This window comes from Tasmannia lanceolata, unplaced genomic scaffold (assembly GCF_043159265.1).
Source record: "Tasmannia lanceolata isolate RefF3 unplaced genomic scaffold, GAP_Taslan_0.1 ptg000002l, whole genome shotgun sequence".
In the NCBI taxonomy this organism is placed as follows: domain Eukaryota; kingdom Viridiplantae; phylum Streptophyta; class Magnoliopsida; order Canellales; family Winteraceae; genus Tasmannia; species Tasmannia lanceolata.
In genome coordinates, this window is record NW_027518679.1 from 37,101,085 (window position 1) to 37,121,576 (window position 20,492).

The 20,492-nt window shown below is 38.9% G+C and overlaps 1 protein-coding gene and 1 pseudogene across 2 annotated transcripts in view; both read left to right on the forward strand.

Moving 5' to 3' along the window:
* The window catches only part of LOC143871549 (uncharacterized), a 181,201-nt pseudogene that overhangs the window by 78,797 nt on the left and 81,912 nt on the right, over positions 1-20,492 (forward strand). The window lies entirely within an intron of this gene.
* LOC143884452 (protein TUB21) lies at positions 13,177-13,494 on the forward strand. The gene is given in 1 exon segment (XM_077388037.1): positions 13,177-13,494. A coding segment is annotated over 1 exon segment (318 nt).

Consider the following 20,492-nt stretch of genomic DNA (forward strand, 5'->3'; position numbering starts at 1 on the left):
CTGGTGAGGCAAAGCATCCCCTAGTGGGATTGACTGCTACGACAGCCACGCAAAGTGTGAACATTCACGGGAAACAACTTATATCCCCAGGTGAAAGCAACCGTGATAGGTCCCGCCTCCTGGTGAGGCCAAGAATCCCCTGTTGGGATCGATCAGCACAACGCACCCACTATCTGAACTGCCCTTTCAGCTTCAACAAACATAGAAATTCCATAGTAGCAAGAAACACACAAACATCCCATGTCGTCCCATACCAACATAGTCTGCCCATATGCCATCTGAGCTCACCACACTGTCCCATATCAACACAGCAAACCCATTATTGATCTAAGCGGCCTTGGCGTCCGTTCCAAGGTCTTTCGTAGGTGAACATCTTGCATGCTCCGTAATGATTGTGAACCGCTATCCAAGTACTTTAGTCATTGACCAGCTCTTCATCCTGAGCATGTCTGCTAGTTCGTCGAGGTCATGAACACACCTTCACCCTGCTGGCCCCCAGTATGGACACCCTTCTCGTGGGTGCTACCTTGACCTTTGTTCGTTGGTGCTCTCTTCACCCTGACAGCATACTACTAGTTCGTCAAACTGGTTATGCCATCACACTGAGCAAGCAAATTCACTTATGTGAGCGCTTTGGTGCCGACATGTTCAACACCTCATCTGGTAGGGAAAGGCTTCTGCCAGCAAGCCAGCCCTTTGTCATAGAGAGCGCTTAAGGCCAAATGCAAACACATCGATGTTTAGCCAACACTGCAACAAAGCATTCACAACTCCTCAACTGCCACTTCCGATCTCACACACCGGTGGGTCATTGAAACATGCCACAACCCACAACCCATCTCACACTTCTAGCTCTAAGATTTTCACCCCCTTTATTCAAACTTCGAATATTCAACAACTCAACTCAACTAAACTCAACAAAGCCTTTGTCCCAAACTAGTTGGGGTCGGCTAAATGAATCATTTAGAAAAAATTCATGAAGAAGGTGAAAGGAATCTACCCGTCTCTAATCCTGGCTCTAGTTGGGTTCTTCTACGTGGATCATTTTCTTCCATTCTATCCTATCCAAGGTCATGTTCTCTGTTATGTTCCTAGCTATCAAGTCTTTCCTCACTGTTTCTACCCAAGTTGTTTTCGATCTGCCCCTACCTCTTTTTACTCCATCAATTTGGCACGAGTCGCCTCTTCTCACCGGAGCATCCAAAGGCCTACGTTGGATATGTCCAAACCAAGGAAGCAGGATTCTTCCCTGGGAGTCTCCGATTCCCGCTCTGGCAACCTTGAGTAGGATTCTTCCCTGGGAGCCTTCGATTCCCGTTTCGATTCCCGCTCTGGCAACCTTGGTCTAAACCATCTTAAGCGGTGCTCTCTCATCCTCCCCTCAATTGGTGCCACCCCCACCTTTTTACGAATGTCTTTATTTTTAATTCTATCTAACCTTGTGTGGCCGCACATCCATCTAAGCATTCGCATCTCCGCTACACTCATCTTATGCACATGCTGCTTCTTGGTGGCCAAACATTCTGAGATGTACAGCATGGCTAGCCTCACAGCTGCCTTATAAAACTTTCCCTTCAACTTGGTAGGGATTTTACGGTCGCACAAAACTCCTGAGGCAAGCTTCCACTTCAACCAACCTGCTCTTATTCTATGGTTAACATCCTCTTCATTCTCTCATTCCTTATGTAGAATTGAACCAAGATAGCGAAAGATATCCCTCTTAGGTACCTCCTATCCAGTCATGTTTACTACATCCTCGTCCCGCCTCCTTACATTACTAAAGTTGCATTCTATATATTCTGTCTTAGTCCTACTCGGTCTAAAACCTTTGGATTCCAAAGTAGTTCTCCATAACTCTAACTTAGCATTTACTCCTGCTTTGATTTCGTAATTTAATACTATGTCATCTGCAAATAACATACACCAAGGCACCTCATCCTGGATACCCTCCGTAAGCTCACCCATAACTAGCGTAAAAAGATAAGGGCTCAGAGCTGATCCTTGGTGCAGTCCTATTGTAATTTTTTTTTTGAAAGATGACTTTTTTCATTGATATTAAAAAAAGCATTGGGGACCAGAAGTCCCGTCCTACATTACAAGATATCAATAAAACTGGACTGAGCATACCCGGAACCAGGGAAGGGTAAAACCTAACAAAATTACTTCAACTACACTAACATTTTCCTTTCTTCCTTCACCATGCCATTGATAAACTTTACTTTGGAGGCCCCCAAAAGCATCTCTTTATATTATCAGTTATTTTTTGCAAGCCAAATCCCATTAATCTTGTTAGCACCAATATTAAGAAAGCATCAATTGTCCGTAAAACCAAGGACAAGAATGCCCAAAAAGCTCCTTTCCCATTAGGTATAATCAATCCAACTCCCAAAAAATCTTAAGGGCTGGGACCAAGGGTCTAACTATCAGGCACAATCAGTCAGCTCCACTGAAAGGGCTCCAATGTCCAGCTCCATTTCCATATCCTCAGGTCAGTAGTCTGCGGCAAACTGCGGAAACGGGATCTCTACCACAGGATTCCTTCGAATTGAAATTAATTCAGCTATCTTCTGAAGGCAGAGATTTTTCTTTGCCTCCCATTCCAATCGCCTTAGTTCATTTGTATAGTCCAGCCAACCTTGAAAGAAAAGAAATCTGTAGATTGGTATGCAAATGTCCTTTAAATTATATGTACCAGTAACAGGGACGTACCAGTACAGTTTGATAATCTGCTTGGAATTGTCTCCATTGATGCTTAAGTTTGCTTTTAACTAATTCAGGAGTGGTGGGAGCCTATTGTAATTGGAGTTTCCAGTCCTATTGTAATTGGAAACTCACTAGACGTGCCATCCGTGGTTCTGACACTAGTTACTGCTCCATTATACATATCCTTAATCACATCAATATATTTAGTAGGCACGTTTTTCCTTTCAAGGTCCCACCACATAACACTCCTGGGAACCCTATCATACGCTTTCTCCAAATCAATGAAAACCATATGAAGGTCCTTATTTTCTCTAAATCTCTCCATTAACAACCTAATCAAGAAGATAGCTTCCATAGTCGATCATCCGGGCATGAAGCCAAACTGATTTTCTGACACCTTAGTTTCTTTTCTTAGTTTATGCTCAATTACCCTCTCCCAAAGCTTCATGGTGTGACTCATTAGCTTTAATTCCACGGTAATTAGTGCAACTCTAAATGTCCATTTATTCTTATAAATAGGTACTAATGTACTCTTCCTCCACTCATCAGGCATCTTCTTAGTCTTCAAAATATTGTTAAATAATCTAGTTGACCAAACCAAACCCACATCACCCAAGCATCTCCAAGTCTCAATAGGAATATCGTCAGGCCTCCTAGCCTAACCTAATTTCATATTTTTCATAGCTACTCTTACCTCTGATGTTTGGATTCTACGAACAAACCTCCGGTTTGTATCATCAAAAGCGTTATCAAGTTCTCCCAAATTCACTACAGGTTCTCTATTAAACAACTTATCGAAGTAACTTCTCCATCTCTCTTTAACCTCGCTTTCTTTTACTAACAATCTTTGATTCTCATCTTTGATGCATTTTATATGATTCAAATCCCTGCTCTTTCTTTCTCTCATCTTAGCAAGCTTGTAGACATATTTTTTACCCTCTTTCGTTCCTAACCTGTGGTACAAATCCTCATATACCTTGCCTCTGGCTTCCCTTACTGCCTTCTTAGCTTCTTTTCTAGCCAATTTATACTTCTCAATGTTCTCCTCATTTATACACTTATGCAAACATTTATAACACTCTTTTAGACCTAATCACCTTTTGGACCTCCTCATTCCACCACCATGTGGAATATTAAACGACCAAAAAAAAAAACTACTTCACAACAATTCAAGAACAAAACAAAAAAAAAAACTACACCATACCTCTCTGCAAGAAGGAAGGCTATCTCCTACATGGCCATACAGTTGCTGATGTTAGCAGTACATCCAGATGAATTCGTGGGAGTTAACTACAGCAGAGACAACAAAAGAATTTTCTCCCGCTTTGATACCAAGTTGAGTTTCACACTATGATAGAGAAGAGAGATAACGTGGAGGGAGCAGAGAAGAAAGGAAGAGAAATGTTGCTAGGGTGTGGGTGCGTGGGTGTTGTGTGTGTGTGGGTGGGGGGGGTAGTGATTTGCGAGTAATCCTCCCCTCCTAGACTTTTATTAAAACATAATTCATACTTGTCATTATGGCCTTGAATAGAAAAGGATATACAAGTCAAGAGGAATATACATGCATAGATAGTGACAAATATTGTTCTTGAGAATTTCTCAATTGATTTTCAAAGTTTGATTTTCTTATCAGATATTATACAAAATCTACCGGAAAATAAAATAAATAAAAGATGCAAAATGAAAAATAAAAAAGGAAATTAAAGTAAAAGACTACTTATGTGCACTCTCTGGAAAATATCGGAATGAGAAATCTCAAAAAATGCAATTCTTTTATACAATTGAGAAAAAAAAAATATTGTTGAAAATATAGTGAAATATAAGATATACAAAATCTCAAAAAAGAAAAAAAGAAGAAGGTAATACTCTTTTAGAAGATTGTGAAAAAATAACATTGTTGAAAATATTGTGAAAATATCAGATCTTCGAAAGCCCGGATATACTTCGGTAAAAAGGGAGAGAGACTAATGTGTGAGCCCATAATTAACTGGAAAGCAACATATATATATATATATATATATATTTATCACCAAGAAGAGGCAATTATTCATATACATCATCAATATTTTCAGATTCCTAATGTCCATGTTATGCAGGGCAGCTGAAGAGACCTAGATCATATATTTCTCAATTGTCGTTTTTCTCATAGGAAATGGACCTTCAATTGATTGTAGGTATTCTGGGTGACATTGACTTCAGTGGCAGATTTCCTAGAGTGTTTGTACTCTGCACCCATCCTTACCATACTTTATGGGGAATTTGTCGGTTGGCTATGATGGGGATCCAGACTCAGGATTTCGAGTATACCAGCGACGGAGGAGACATAGGGACAGGGAGTTGACTTCGATATGGATGGACGACCAGTTTTTTTGATCCAGATGTTTCAGATCGACGTTCCGACGGCACAGATGATTCACAGATGTTGCAGACACATTCCGATGCCTGACCGATCCACATACATTTTTAGAGATGATTCATATATCATGCGGGCCCTTTTGAGTCTTAGATTTTTATTTTTTTTAAAGTTTTTCTTTTAGTTTTACGGTGTTAAAAGAGTCTTCTATGAGTTGTTTTAGTTATAGGGGTAATGTGGTCTTTTTGCATCAAAATAACTCAAGTTATGTGAGTTATGGTTGTTTTAAATTAGCCCCACACATGTATTACAGGATTTTAAGTGGGAGCATATCTTTAAGTCATTAGAAAGGGTAGTTTGGCCCTTAGGGTATTTTTATTGGTTTGATATAAATAGTTTATGTTGGGTTTGTAAATGAGAACACTACTTTCATTTTGCTATGAGAAATGGAGAGCTTATTGGAGAAAAAAGGTTTCATCTTCTTCTTCATCTTCTTTGGTGAGATGCCAAAGAAACTCCATCCCGGCATCCTTTGACAACTACCCGGTTTGTGTCTACACAACTGGAAACCTACCCAAAGCCCCTTTTGAGGACCAAAACCTTCCACATAGGCATACTAGTATTGTGTGAGACATTGTGAAATTTAGTAAATGGGATTGGAATACATTTTGTGGGGTTGACGAAATTTCTTATTTGTCAGAATTGTGACTTCTTGGAATTCTTGCTTTTTACATGCATATGTATATATTGATTACATATTTAAATTTACTCATGGATAATCTTAAAATCTCAATCATTTAATCAAATTTCCATGGTCGAATCATAGAAGTTGTTCCCGTCATAAGTCAGGCTATATTTTGGAGCATTAGGGAAAAAATGCTATCACATTATCTTCAAAATCCTAGAATCTGTATATGGGTTCAAGTTGCAAAAGAAAATTATGAAGTAGGTCATTTCCTGGGTGTGGATGCATGAATGATGAGGTCGACATGACCAGAAAGTGGAAGCCCTCTGACAATCAAGGAAAAGCTTCATGGAAGAAACCACTCCAAGAAGGCTTTAAGTATTAGGAACACTGTACTACCTGAGATTCGAAAGGGCCCTATTTGGACAGTGGTGTCGTTATCCCTCAGATCATCTTCCTCACTAATATGCAATAAGAATAAGCTCTTTTGTTCTAACCTTACTAATGGGAGATCCTATTATTGGAGAAGTATGATTTTGTTCTAATAAAAAAATAAAAAATTAATTTGTTACTTGTCAGGAACAAAAAAGAAATGGCTTATATCGTGTAGAGCAAAACTGAAGTCCAAGCAGCAATATGAAATGAGAAAATATATGAATAAACGCCAACAAAGAAAACAATACAAAAGCATAAGATAAGAGGTTTGGCTCAAGAAGCAAAAACAAATGGCTACCTGTCCCACGAACACGGACAATAGAATTAGAAGCTTCTTGGATTGATTTTATGGTTGCTCCCTGTTTTCCTATCAAGCTTGCGGCGTGTGTAGCATGCACCAGGAGCCGTGTTGAGGCAGCGGCCCCAGGATTTGGAGCATGAGACTCATTATCAATACCATCAACAATACGTTTATGAACCCTCAGCAGACCATCAATAGCAGGCGGAATAGAAATATCTGGCTCCTCCTTTGCTGAAATCATTACCTGTTAAAAGATTGAGAAAGAGCAAACAATCAGTGTCTGATAGTAATTTTTTAAAGATAGTCTGATCGTAATTTAAATTAAAGTCTTAAGCACTGAACAATATCCAATATCTAGTTACTAGAAGTCAGATGAATAGTTACCTAAAAAGATAATTATATTAAACATGGCCGTGGTGCCTTAAAACATGAAATAAATACTATTACAAGAAAAAGCAAGATCAAATAACACTGATAAATATTTACATTATTATAACACATTCCTATAAGAATAATATAGTGCATGCATGGACTTATTGCTACTCGCCAATTATAATTTTCGAAAGTGCACTTGGCAAAATTTTGCCAAATGCAACTCAGAGATGCTATAACCTGCAACTAGAAACACCTTAATACATGGTAGCTACGATGCAGTACAAAAAAAAAATCTTTTGTAATTCAGGTGGAGAAAAATCATTTCGTTCTCTAGGCCAGTAGGCATATACGATGCAAATGAAGCTGAAGCCATTACTTTACTATGGGAATTGAAATTATATCCAAAATCAAGATGGGAACCATTGATTATTGAAGGAGACTCCTCCAAAGCAATTGCCAAGGCTACCAGCAAATCTCTCGGGCCTTGGAAGCTTGTTGATGTAATATCAGAAATAAGAGACATAGTTGCTGTCATTAACAAATCACTAATTCATATGAGAAGATCGGCCAATGACGAAGCCAACAAGCTTGCCAAAGAAGGGGCTGACATGAAGGGGGAAGTACTTTTCACCATTAGCTAAAGCATGCCGTTTTCTTGATCTTATCTAGTAATTGGTTTTGCAGGGAGTTAAGTGGCGTTTCTGCCACTTTGTTGGTTTTAGTGAATTGTAAAGCATCTTTGTACTGTACTAGCTTTGGTTAATGGGTTGGGTAGTTAACATTTTGCAGTCCTTGGGTTGTGGGTAGGTGGGTTTTGAGTGCTTGCTGTTTGTGTTTTCATTTGGCTGGGATTTCTCGTCCCCTATGATGTATTTCTCATTCAGCAATCAATAAATATTTTAACTTAAAAAAAAAAAACTAACGATGTGGTCCAAAAAGAATTCAAACTGCGATGACCAGATAAGGGAAAAACTAACGTAGTTTCTTTTTATCCTTTGAAGTTTCTAACTAAAAAAGGATTAGAGAAAATATTACACGTAATACTTAAGCTTGACATGGCAAAGGCATTTGATCGAGTAAAACGGGACTTCCTCCTAGCTGTCCTCACAAAATTTGGATTTGAAAATGCTTTTATTGACATGATAAGTATATCTATATCAAATTTTTGGTACTCTATCTGCATAAATGGTGAACCAGAGGATTTTTTTAAGTCCACAAGGGGTCTTTGTCAAAGGGATCCTCTATCCCTTTGTTTATCATTTGTAGGGAAGGTGTTAAGCAGGGGAATAAAAAAGATGTTCCGGGACAAGATGGCATACTGCTTTTTATGTTCTACAGGGTGCATCCCCATCTCTAATTGCCCATTTTACATCAATACAATAATCTTCACCAATGAAAAGAAGCAATTTTTAGACAACTGTGGACCCCGATCCGGGAGAGAGGTGGGGGACGAGCCCCCAGCGGCCTCTTGGATCATCCACGTGTGAAGGAGAGCTCTACCAAGGAACTCTCAAAACGGTTGCCACCCTCTTAGCATAGCACGAGTGGCGATATAAAAGAGATACCTCTCGATTCGGGAACAAGTCCGGATTCGAAACGTACCTAAACAAACTCAGAGTCGCCATCCACGGTATACGGCCATGGATCCTTTAAACAAAAATATGCTCTGTATACCATGGATAACCAGAAATATATATGGGTCCGTGCCTGATTACGAATGGAGAAGGTCTTAAGAGCACCCCCAATTCGTCCGAGTGCTAGCACTTGGTCTCTTATGCCATTTATTATTAACTTCAAAGAGATTCGAGCGAAAATCATATGAAATAGGAACAATCTTCAGGAATCGTCTACCTAAGCATGCATTTCCTGAAGATAAAGAAATAAACATACACAAAATGAAAAATGTGTCACCTAAGCAAAGCTAGGTTATGAGTGACATGCTTAATAGGTGTTTAAGTTCTGGTGGTCATACACATGCAGGTTACAGCTAAAGGTATAGCATCAGTACAAGAAAAGAAATCTAAAATTAACAATTAATCATGAATAGTAAATGAAATAAGGAATCAACAAAATGCCAGGCAAATAACAGAATAATGAAATAAAAACCTACGGCGTGCACATAGCGCCTATCTACAATGGGGCGAATACATAGCGCCTAATATAAAAAAACCTAACACATCTTATCTAGAAAACAGTAAATGACAGATAGAAAATTACAGTAATAAAAACCTACGGCGTGCACATAACGCCTATCTACAATGGGGCGAATACATAGCGCCTAATATAAAAATCCTAACACATCCCATCTAGAAAACAGTAAATGACAGATAGAAAATGCAGAAATAAAAACCTACGGCGTGCACATAGCGCCTATCTACAATGGGGCGAATACATAGCGCCTAATATAAAATCCTAACACATCTCATCTAGAAAGCAGTAAATGACAGATAGAAAATGCAGAAATACCGTAAAGTGTTACAGCTAAGAAGATAAACCTGCGCAATGAGCAAACATCAGTAGATGATAGTAAAGGATAATAATCAGTAGCCTAATAAAGATAGAGAATTACAGCTAAACATGCGAGAACTACAGCTAAGCAGGTAAGAACTATAACTAAACAACTAGGTAAAACACATAAACAGGTAAATGTTACAGCTAAGTACGTAAGTAAGTAAGGAAATCCACACACGCTGCCATGATCTTATGCTGAAATCATCAACAAAATGCAAACACAAACCCTAAAGTACTATCAACAAAACCTAAGACTCTAATGTTTCAGCCCGAGTCTTTAGATGATCTGATATTTATCTAAAGAAGCCTACGTATCCCCGCCTCCACGAGAATCAAGGCAACGTAGTTCTCCGCACATATTCTAAGCTAGGATGCCTAGGACACCTAAACCTCTATCCTATACTCGACCTAAAAGACCGGACTAGTTCTTAAAGCTTCTTGAACGATCATTTAGATTTAAATGAATTGTAGATTTTAGGACACCATATATGCCCTAAATAAATGCATGTTAGCCCTAACCTAATGCAGGTGGTTCCTACAACCTATGTGTAACTAGGTTGTGTTTCCTAAGGAAAACAAAGGGTGGACTAGCGTATCTTATTCTAGTCATCAGTCGGCGATGTGGATCGCCAGCTGACCGGACGGAGGCGCTCCTATAACTCTAGGACAAACCCCTAACTCTAAAACAAACACATAACAAACAAACAACCAAAACAACCTATCAAAAGAAACTCCTAACTCTAAAACTCTCTATCTAGGAGAAACTCCTAACTCTAGAGGAAGAGCTTTTCGAAAACATGTTGTATAAAAGATTTTTGTATTTTTAAAAAGGTTTGAATGATTTATTTTACAAAATTTGGCTGGACTTGGGATGTGAATCCCAAGCTGCACTACGTACCTCGTAGAAGAGGATCAAGCCAACGTAGTTCGAAAACGAACTCTCTTAGCTAAAACCTAACACTCCAAAAGATTTAAGGTTTTTAAAGTTTTTCAAATGTTTTTGAGTTTCGAATTTATAATGTTTTTTGGATTTTAAAGCTTTTCCAATGCTCTGGACCTTTAAATGCTTTCAATCTTAAAGGGAACACGCAAGCATAACCACAAACTAGGGCAAAGCCCTAAATCCAAAGGGGAAAACCCCGACCAAGCAACTAACGCCTCAAAGAGACGATCCACAACAAGTAACTGGTGTCCCAAGAACAATGAAAATGATCTAAGATCCCTAGCAGGTAAAAGCATCTTAAAGGATAAACTCCTATCTAACAGACGAACCAAAAGGCTACGGGGCAAACTCCTAACATATAGGATAACCAACTCTAAATGGGAAGCAAATGAGTCCAAGACTCTCTATTGTTCTATAAGGGAGGTCAAATGAGTCAAAGACTCGCTCTAGAAAGGAGGGCTCTAACATGAGGCTAGGTAAGCCTTCTAAAGGGAAAACTCTCTAAATGAGACAAGACTTGTCTCAAAAAAAAAAAAAAAAAAAATTCTAATGAGACAAAGTGTGTCCCCTAAAATGAGACTCATGGAATTTGGAAGGTCTAGACATGATTTGGAAGCAATCCTAGTAGTTTAGATGTCTAGGTTGACATATAGCACGGGCTCACTTATTTAGGATATAAAAAAAAAAAAAAAATTGAAAGCACTCTGCAGAACATGCAATTTTCGCAAATAAGGCTCTAAAATATAAAGTAAATCATAAAAAATGATCAATATATGATTTGTGACTTGCTAGCATACTCATCATATCCCAATACAAACATTAGAATCAATATAGGCTCAAAACAATTTAAAAAGAAAAGAAAAGGTGAAAGTTTCACCCAACATGTAATTTTCACAAAAACTGGTCAAAAATGCCAAACAATTCATGAAAATGATTCAATATATGATTTAAAACTTGCTACCAAGCTCAAAACATCCAAAACAATCATTAAAATTGAATAGAGCTCAAATTGTTCATGGTTTTCAAGAAATAGCACAATTATGACATATAGTGTAAAAAATGCAACTTTGCATTGACTTTTGGACCCCTCAAACATCAAAACCATAAACAACTCTACCAATCAAAATTGTAGATCTCAGCATGAATGACATTCTCTCAGTTGACCATTTTGTTTGGATCTGGCCAGAAGTGGCCGGAAAATGGTCTCTTCCGATCCATCGCCATTAAAAGACATATTAGTGTTTTTACTGAAAGTTCGGGCTCAGTTTTGACACTTAAAATATCGCTTCTGGAAAAATTCACTCAAGGACAAAGTATTAGAAAATCTTGTGAAGAACATTTTTTATTTGTATGGCTTCGGACGAAACAGACCTGGAATAGCCTAAAAATGGCCAACAAGCTGCTGTTGCAGAAATGACAGTTTTTTCAGAAAAACTGAAGCTTGCAAGTCGTTTTTGACATATTAAAAATCCTTTATAGAAAAATTTGCTAAAGAAGACAGTTTTAGGAAATATTATAGCAAACACTTTTCCAGTTGACAGTTTCGAACAATTCCGAGCAGTAGCAGCCAAAAATTTACTCAACGCGACAATTTGTAAAAAACTTAAACAAAAACATCATTATGGACTGAAAACTTTGAACAGGCATAACTCTCTCGTCTTTTGGCCGAATTTGGGCCGCCATATGTCGAACTGACCAGCTCGACGAGATCTACAAGATTGATGATGTTTGCTTTTGAAAGTTTTCAGCATTTGAGGTCGAAAATGAGCAAATTCAAAATAGGACAGCAAGCATGTACAGTTTTTTTTTTTTTTTTTTTTTTTTTTTTTTAAACATATCATCCAAGGCTTCCATGAGCTACTGATTCCATAAAAAACAAAATAGTGAACATATATTTGAGTGGAAAATATTGATCAAATTGTATTTAAAACATAATGATGAGAAACAACATCAAGGTGTGCAAGGGCTTCCATTAGTTGAAACTCAAACATCTCTATCATTCTCACATGTCAATCAAAAGAATGGAAGGGAAAGACGAGAGCATGAATCATCAAAATGAAATGTGGTTATACATATATTCTAAAGTAGGGGCTAAAACGGGGGCTGAACCTATGTAAAACAGGGCTGAAATGAGGGCTAAACTTGTTACAACAAGGCGGAGGCTGCACATGTTAAAGCAAGGTGGGGCTGCGCATGCCAAAACAAGGTGGGGGCTGCACATGCTAAACAAGGTGGGGCTGCCATTGTAAAGGGCCATGGGCTGTTAGCACCAAGAGTGTAAGTGCTGTCATTACCAAAATGAAGAAGTGGCTGCTATGGATATCATCATGCTCAGCCAACAAAATGAGGGCTGAATTGGTGGACAGAATTGTGCCAAAACAAGGCAGATTTATGGGCAGAAATCTGTACAGAAAATTAGCCAAACCCGCGCCAAAACATGGCAGATTTATGAGCAGATTCATGAGCAGAATTTATGCCCAAACAGGGGCTGAAATGAGGCTAAAAACTGGGCTCAAACAGGGGTTACAGTGAGTAAAATCTGTGTTGAAATAGGGGCAGCAGTCATATAGCAAAGACTCATACTACACTATAAGTACTTACCTACTAAAGCAAATCCCAGAATTCAAACATGAAATAAAAAACTTCCACATTCCCTATTCACCAGCCCCACATTTAAACCTACTACTATCCCATATAATCACCCTACAGAAACCAAAAACTTCCTAGTTGCGAGAAAAAGACATACCAAAGCATGAGCATTCATAAACCAAGCTCACGTCTCCTGGAGCTTTTCTTCCTCATCCTCATAATCACCCTCCTCATCAGCTGTTACATCCTGGTACTGCTGATATTCCGACATTAGATCGTTCATGTTACTTTCAGCCTCTGTGAACTCCATCTCGTCCATCCCATCTCCCGTGTACCAATGCAAAAAAGCTTTCCTTCTAAACATGGCTGTAAACTACTCCGAAACTCTCCGAAACATCTCTTGGATTGAGGTCGAGTTTCCAATGAAAGTCGAAGCCATGGAGAGTCCCCAGGGTGGGATGTCGCAGACACTGGACTTCACATTGTTGGGAATACATTCAACAAAGTAAAATGAGTTCTTGTTCTGCACGTTGATCATCTGCTCATCGACTTCCTTGGTGCTCATTTTACCTCTGAACATGGCAGAGACAGTCAAGTAGCGGCCATGGCGAGGGTCGGCTGCACACATCATGTTCTTGGAATCCCACATTTGCTGGGTAAGCTTAGGAACGGTAAGAGCACGGTACTGCTGGGAATCTCAGGAACAAGTAACACCACTCATTGTTGTAGAGATCAAGTGATTCAGATCACCGAAGCTAGGAGTAGTAAGCTTGAGAGTTCTGAAGCAGATCTCATAGAGTGCCTCATTATCCAGCACCATACACTTATCAGCAACCTCTGCTGGACAATTAGATCATCGAATTCTGAAGTGGAACTGTATTCCTCGTTGTAATTGACAAGAAACGAATGTTTTCTCTCTCTGCTCCTTTATCAATGTATAGCCTTTACTCCCGTTTGTAGCTGAAAATGGTTAAATTTCAGCATGATCTCACCTGTACGGAAGTTCTAACCGAAGTTGCAGAGGAGGATGGGGAATTTGCTGCTGAAATGATGAAAGAAACGATAGCCAAGGTATATAAAGATAGGACCAACACGCCGGAGCTCTGATCTATCAATTGGAGAAGACAAACTCCTCTCCTCTTCTCCCTCTCTATGCATATTTCAAAAAATACTCCCCCCTATTTCAGATCTGAGATATTTCTTTATGAGAACTCCTTTCTCGCTCTCTTCTACAGCCCTCTCATTCTCTTCTACACATCTCTCCTTCTCCTTTATAGATCTTTCACTCTCTTCTCTGCAATTAGGGTCTGATGATGGTGCAAATAGGTTAGATCTAATGGAGGTGAGCTAGATGGGGAAAACAGAGGCTGAGGTAATAAAAAACTGAGAACATTGCGGTCGGATTCAGTGGAGGACGGTCGGAATCTATGGAGTTTCGCCGGGGTTAGAATTTGAACTTAAAGAAATGGAGTAGATCTAGGGTTTGATGGCTTAGATCTTGGATTTCTAGGGTTTCTAGAGTTGGAACTAAGGTTTGGGAGCTAAGAGAGGGTAATAGCTTAGGAAAGAAGAAATAATAATGGTGGAGATGATCGGGCAGAGCTTGGTCAAAGCTCCGGCATGCTCGCCGGAGAAGTTGATCGAAGAAGGAAAAAGGGGTTTTGCTCTCTCTCTCTGATTTTTCTCAACGAAAATGAAAACCCCCCTCTTTTTTTCATTATTTTTTTATATATATATCAAATGAAGGCTGCTGATATCAACACAACTATATTGATGGGCGCACAAAAATGCACAAAATTTGATGAGCGCACGCCCGAATCACGTCTTTTCTGCCCCAGGCTACGTCCTTTCCAGAATAAATTCGCCCCCCCCCTTCAGGATAAATTCACCCCCTTTTCTGGTTTACACTACGACACCGCCTTGGCTCGATCGCTAGGCAAACGCGCTCGGATTCTGACGAAATTTTGCAGGGACCTAGATGAGACCTTAAGCTACCCCAAGGTTTAATTTGGGACCCCAGCTCACTGATTTGACGAGGCTCTGCCCAAACGACACGAACTTGGGTCCGGTCAAAATGGGGTGTCTACAACAACAAATGAAGTTCTTTTCCCTATAAGAATCGGCTTTAGAGCAGGATAAAAGTTGTTTCACTTGCTATTAGAAAAGCCCTTTATATAGGAAGGATCATAAGCACGGCCACAGGATTCTCTTCCAAAGGTCTTCCTATGGATTACTTGGGCGCACCTCTGTATAAAGGACGATTGAAGATTATTCAATTTGAAAAGCTTATAGAGAAGATCAGATCACGGGTAGAAGGATGAAAAGGTAAACTTTTGTCTGCGGGAGGTACATTTCTTTCTCGACCACAATCCACTGGTCGAATGCAGTCTCGAATCGGAGAGGCTGCTAGATACCAACCGGAGATGTGTACGCGAACAAGGGTCAGAGATGTATGTTCCCAAGCACCCAGGGAAATTCATGGGGAAGGAGCCCTTTTCCCCCTTCTTTCTAGGGAAAAAAGCAAGAAGCCGGGGACCTCGCTATTATACTTGGTATCGGTTGAAGGAACCCAAGCCAAGCGACTCAAACAGTGGAAGGAAATAATGAGTCTGAAAGAGGAGTGGCTTAACAGTACCAGATGGATCATTGGAACAGAAAGTATTAATTCTTGGATTGATGTATGGTTTGACAGTAGCTCAATCATCAACCAAGCTTTAAATAGGGATGGGGTGAAACTAAAACTCCAAGTCAAAGAGGTGATTAACAGTTTTGGTGAATGGAATCTCTCATAGATCGAAAATAATATTCTTTTAAGCAATGTTAATGCCATCAAGAATTCAAAGGCCAAACCTGTTGACAAAGAGGATGAACTCGTTTGCATTCATAACAATTCTGGACACTTTTCTACCACATCTGCTTGGAACAAGGTGAGAGATAAAAGTCGAAGAAAATACGGCAATCATCTATCTGGAAGGAACTACGTACAAAAGTGAGTTGCCTTATTTGGAAATATTTGTCCAACTCGGTCCCAATTGACGACAAGCTCAGATATTTTTATCCCTTTTCCATCCATGTGCACGCATTCTTCATCACCAAAGGAAGAGGATTTGAATCACTTATTTCTTTCTTCTTTTTTTTGAATGCTAATCATTTATTTGTTGATAGTGAGCCGGTTGAGCTTTGCTTCCTTACTTGATGTTCCACTGATTCAAAACTAACCAAGAAGTGCTAGACTCTTGCAGTGGTTTGAATTAGATAAAAAGAAAAAGAAAATTATGTAACTGGTTTTTTTTTTGAAGATCATTCCATCCCTTATATCTTGGGAGATATGGAGGGAAAGGTGTAGAAGGCAGATGGAAGGTTTAAGGAAGAGGACAAATGTGGTCATAATGGACATCAAAGCTTGGGGAAAGATGCTAGTCAAGTCCTTCTCGCCTTCAACTGATTGATCTGACTAGGAAGCATGAGTGCTTAGGAAAATGTCTATTCTCTCCGAACCAATTAATTTTATTGAGGTATGAAAAGTAGCTTGGGCAAAACCAAGGGAATGTGAGATCAAGACAAACACGGATGGGGATTCCAAAGGCAACCTTGGTGTGTCTACTGATGGGGAGTTGTGAGAAACTATTATGGTATAGTAGTCTTCACTTTTTCTCATTATTATGATACTGCAACTAACATGCGAACAGAAGCAAAAAGAATGTTGGACGGCCTAAGATACTTTACCAAATGGACCCTCCCTGTGCCACAAAATTTTACTACCATGATCTTATATCACTTATAGCTGAAGTAAAAAGGCAGATGTATCATGCCTACCTAGAGGTAAATCAAGTTGCCAATTCTTTAGCCAATCATGCTTGCAACAGTAAATGTAGTAATGTCTACAGATTTTGGAGAGATCTTCCTAATAGAGCAAGAGGTGCAGCTAAATTTGATGCCTTGGGGATACCAACTATTCGATATAAGTAAGTTGAGTCTTTTTTTGAATTCAAAGGTAAGGTGGTATGTCCCCGTCGTTTACTTTTTTTCTTGTATCAATAAAATTTAAGGTGCCAGTTCGAGTTCCTAGACAAATTCTGGGTTAAACAAATCAGCACAAAAAGAAAACCTAACAATAACAATTGGTTAAAGAAATAAACCCTCCTATACGTTTAGGCAAGTTGAGTGAGCTAGCAAGTTTCTAAAAGACACCAATCAAAGAAAAGCACCAAAAGAGGGATTAGGTTGCGGTTTTACAATTTTTGGACTTCTTTTGGGGATTTCACAAACTTTCTTAGGGTTTTGTAGAAGAGTCAAGTTTAAGAAGTTCAAGTTTCTTATTAGGCAAGTTAATATACTCAAGCTCCTATCATAGTTTTAAATTTCGGCTGAAATCCGAAATTTCGGTCGAAATATTTCGGTTTCAGTTTGGACCGAAACCGAAAGTACATTGAATCGAAATTTTACTTGAATTCCCTGAAATTTCCCCAAAATTTTGCCGAAATCCGAAATTTCGTATTCACCCTTTATTACAAAATTTCCACCGAAATTTCAAGTTTTTTTTGTTGGTGGATGTGGGGTGGAAATGTCATATTGTCTCCTGTTTTCTATCGATGATAAGACAAATGAGGGCTTGAGGTTGTTCTCTCTTTTGAGGTCCGTCTATATACATGGGTCGGGTCGAAATAAGATGGTTTGGAGTTTTCAGTTTAATAGCGTATTGTTCACTGGGTTATTTTATAGTTGTCTGAAAATCATGGGATAATTTCAAAATATTTTATTAAAATACTGCTAAAAAGGGACATTTTGAATAAGTCGGAGATGTTTGTGAATATGGTGGTGCCCACTCATAGATAGTAGTCTCTCTAGAGTCCTCCAGGGATTATGGCCTTTTGAAGAAATGCATGTTTGAATAAGATGAATAGCAAATCATTTGGTTTTACTAAGTATCTATTTTAAGTTTTTTCTATGGCCCTGGTTTTCAACCTTTGATTTGTTGCATTTATAGATAAATTGTCATTCGAATGTAAATAGTGCAAATAGTGGTGCCAATACTAATTGGAAAAGGTAGAAAAACATTTAAGATTTTTTTTTTCATCTTTGTCAACATGTTTTGTGGACCCATCCTAGTTGAATCAAAGGTGGGCCCACATTTCATTTCATTGTGGCGAGTCACGAGAATTTCATATTTCAAAACTTAAGCATCATACAAATGATGAGCCGCTGACTAAGAACAAAAAGGGGAAATATCTTTTTTTGTAGGACATTTCACTTTGCAATTCATTTCATGTCATTTACATAGAGAATTATTTGGTAGGCAACATCATTGGACTGTACAAAAAGTAACCGTATCTTATGTCAGATCAGCATGGGACCAATACCACCTCGTAACTCTAAGTGTTATTGGCATATAGTTGGGATCCTTGGAAGGATGACTGATCATTGTACTTTCTTACACTTCATTACATTGTACTTCTCTATTGATGTTACTATTCCTCGTTATTTAATTATAATTTGGTTTTGATTTATTGTCCTATGCTGGGATTAGTATTATGTTTAACTGGAACATTTGACCAATTACGCCAAATGCGTGTCATATTTCTTTTCTTTTTCCTTTTCTCTTTTCTTTCATCTTCTCTCTTCCTCTCCTTTTTCCTTCTCTATCTATGAGAGTTTAGCTTCTATTTGTAAGCCTTCTACGAGCTTCATGGTTGTTTACATACCATTTACGCCAAACGCGTACTATATTTAAATTTCTTCCTTTATTCTCTTTATTTTTTCTCTTTTATTTCATCTTCTCACTTTCTTTTTCCCCATCTCTCTCTCTCTCTCTCTCTTCAAAGTTATTTAGCTTGTATTTGTAAGCCTTCCAAGAACGTCATGGTTGTTTACATACCCTAGTCCAATGGCTAACCGATGCACAGTGTCAATGCTCTTTTTGTGGAAATATGAACATGTCTTCCAAAGTCCTCATTTTCTAGCTATGGTTGTTTCACAAGGGCTCAAATAAAAATGGCATTGATTAGGAATCCAAATATAAACTAACTATAAAAAGATCTCTCTTTCCTCGAATAAAAATGGCAATTATAAAAGAGCATAACCTCAAACAAGGCTTTAATCTTCCAATTCGGATGCCTTTCATCAAGTAACCTAAATGGATGAGTGCAGGTTCTATCTGTGAACCTAGGGCAACATATTGTGGACCCCGATCCGAGGACGGTGAGGGAACAGGTCCCTAACACCCTCTGGATCTCCACAAAGTGAAGGAGAGCTCTGCCAAGGAACTCTCGAAACAGGTGCCACCCTCGCAGCATAGCATGAGTGGCGATATAAAACAAATGAGATACATCCTGATCAGGAGCCAGGGCTCGAAACCAAGATGTACCTAAAAATAACTCAGAGTCGCCATCCATGGACACGCCATGGAACCAAAACAAATGCTCTGTTTGCAATGGATAACCAGAGATACAGAAGGTCCGTGCCTGATGACGAATGGAGAAGGTCCGAAGAGCGCCTCCAATTCGCCCGAGTGCGAACACTTGGTCTCTTATGCCATTTATTATTAACCTCGAAGAGTTTTGGGCAAAAATCATGTGAAATGGGAACAATCCTCATGAGTCGTCTACCTAAGCATGCATTTCCTGAGGACAAAGATAATAAACACCCATAAAATAAAATGAAAGATGTGTTGCCCAAGCATAGCTAGGTTATGAGTGACATGCCTAAAGGGTGTCTAAGTTCTGGTGGACGAACACATGCGTGCTACAGCTAAAGGTATAGGTCTGCACAAGAAAGTAAGAAAACACAACAAAATATACAATATAACACAACACAACAAATCCTAAGACTCTAAACGATTTAGCCCGAGTCTTCGGATGGTCTGATATTCATCCAAAGAAGCCTATGTATCCCCGCCTCCATGAGAATCAAGGCAACGTAGTTCTTCGCGCCTATTCTAAGCTAGGATGCCTAAGACACCTAGACCTCTATCTTAGACTCGATCTAAAAGACCGGACTAGTTATTAAAGCTTCTTGAACGATTATTTAAATTCCAGTGAATTGTAGATTTTAGGACTCCCTATATGCCCTAACTAAATGCTAGTTAGCCCTAAGCTAATGCAGGTGGTTCCTACAACCTATGTGTAACTAGGCTGTGTGCCCTAAGGAAAACAATAGGATTGCTAACGTATCCAAGACCTAGTCGTCAGTCGGCGATGTGAATCGCCAACTAACCGGACGGAGGCACTCCTAGCTAGGACAAACCCCTAACTCTAAAACAAACACAAACAAGCACACAACAAATCAAAGACGAACTCCTAACTCTAAAACTCTCTATCTAGGACAAACTCCTAACTCTAGAGAAAGATTTTTGTTAAAAACAAGGTTTTAAAGTTGAAGGGTTAAAGCATTTTTATTTACAAAGTTTGGCTGGACTCGGGATATGTATCCCAAGCTGCACTACGTACCTCGTGAGAGAGGATCAAGCCAACGTAGTTCGAAACGAACTCTCAAACTACGCTTATAAAAGAAAACACTCAACACTTTAGATTTTTAAAGGTTTTTTATGTTTTTCAAATGTTTTTGATATTTTTAAAGTTTTCAAATGTTTTTGAGTTTT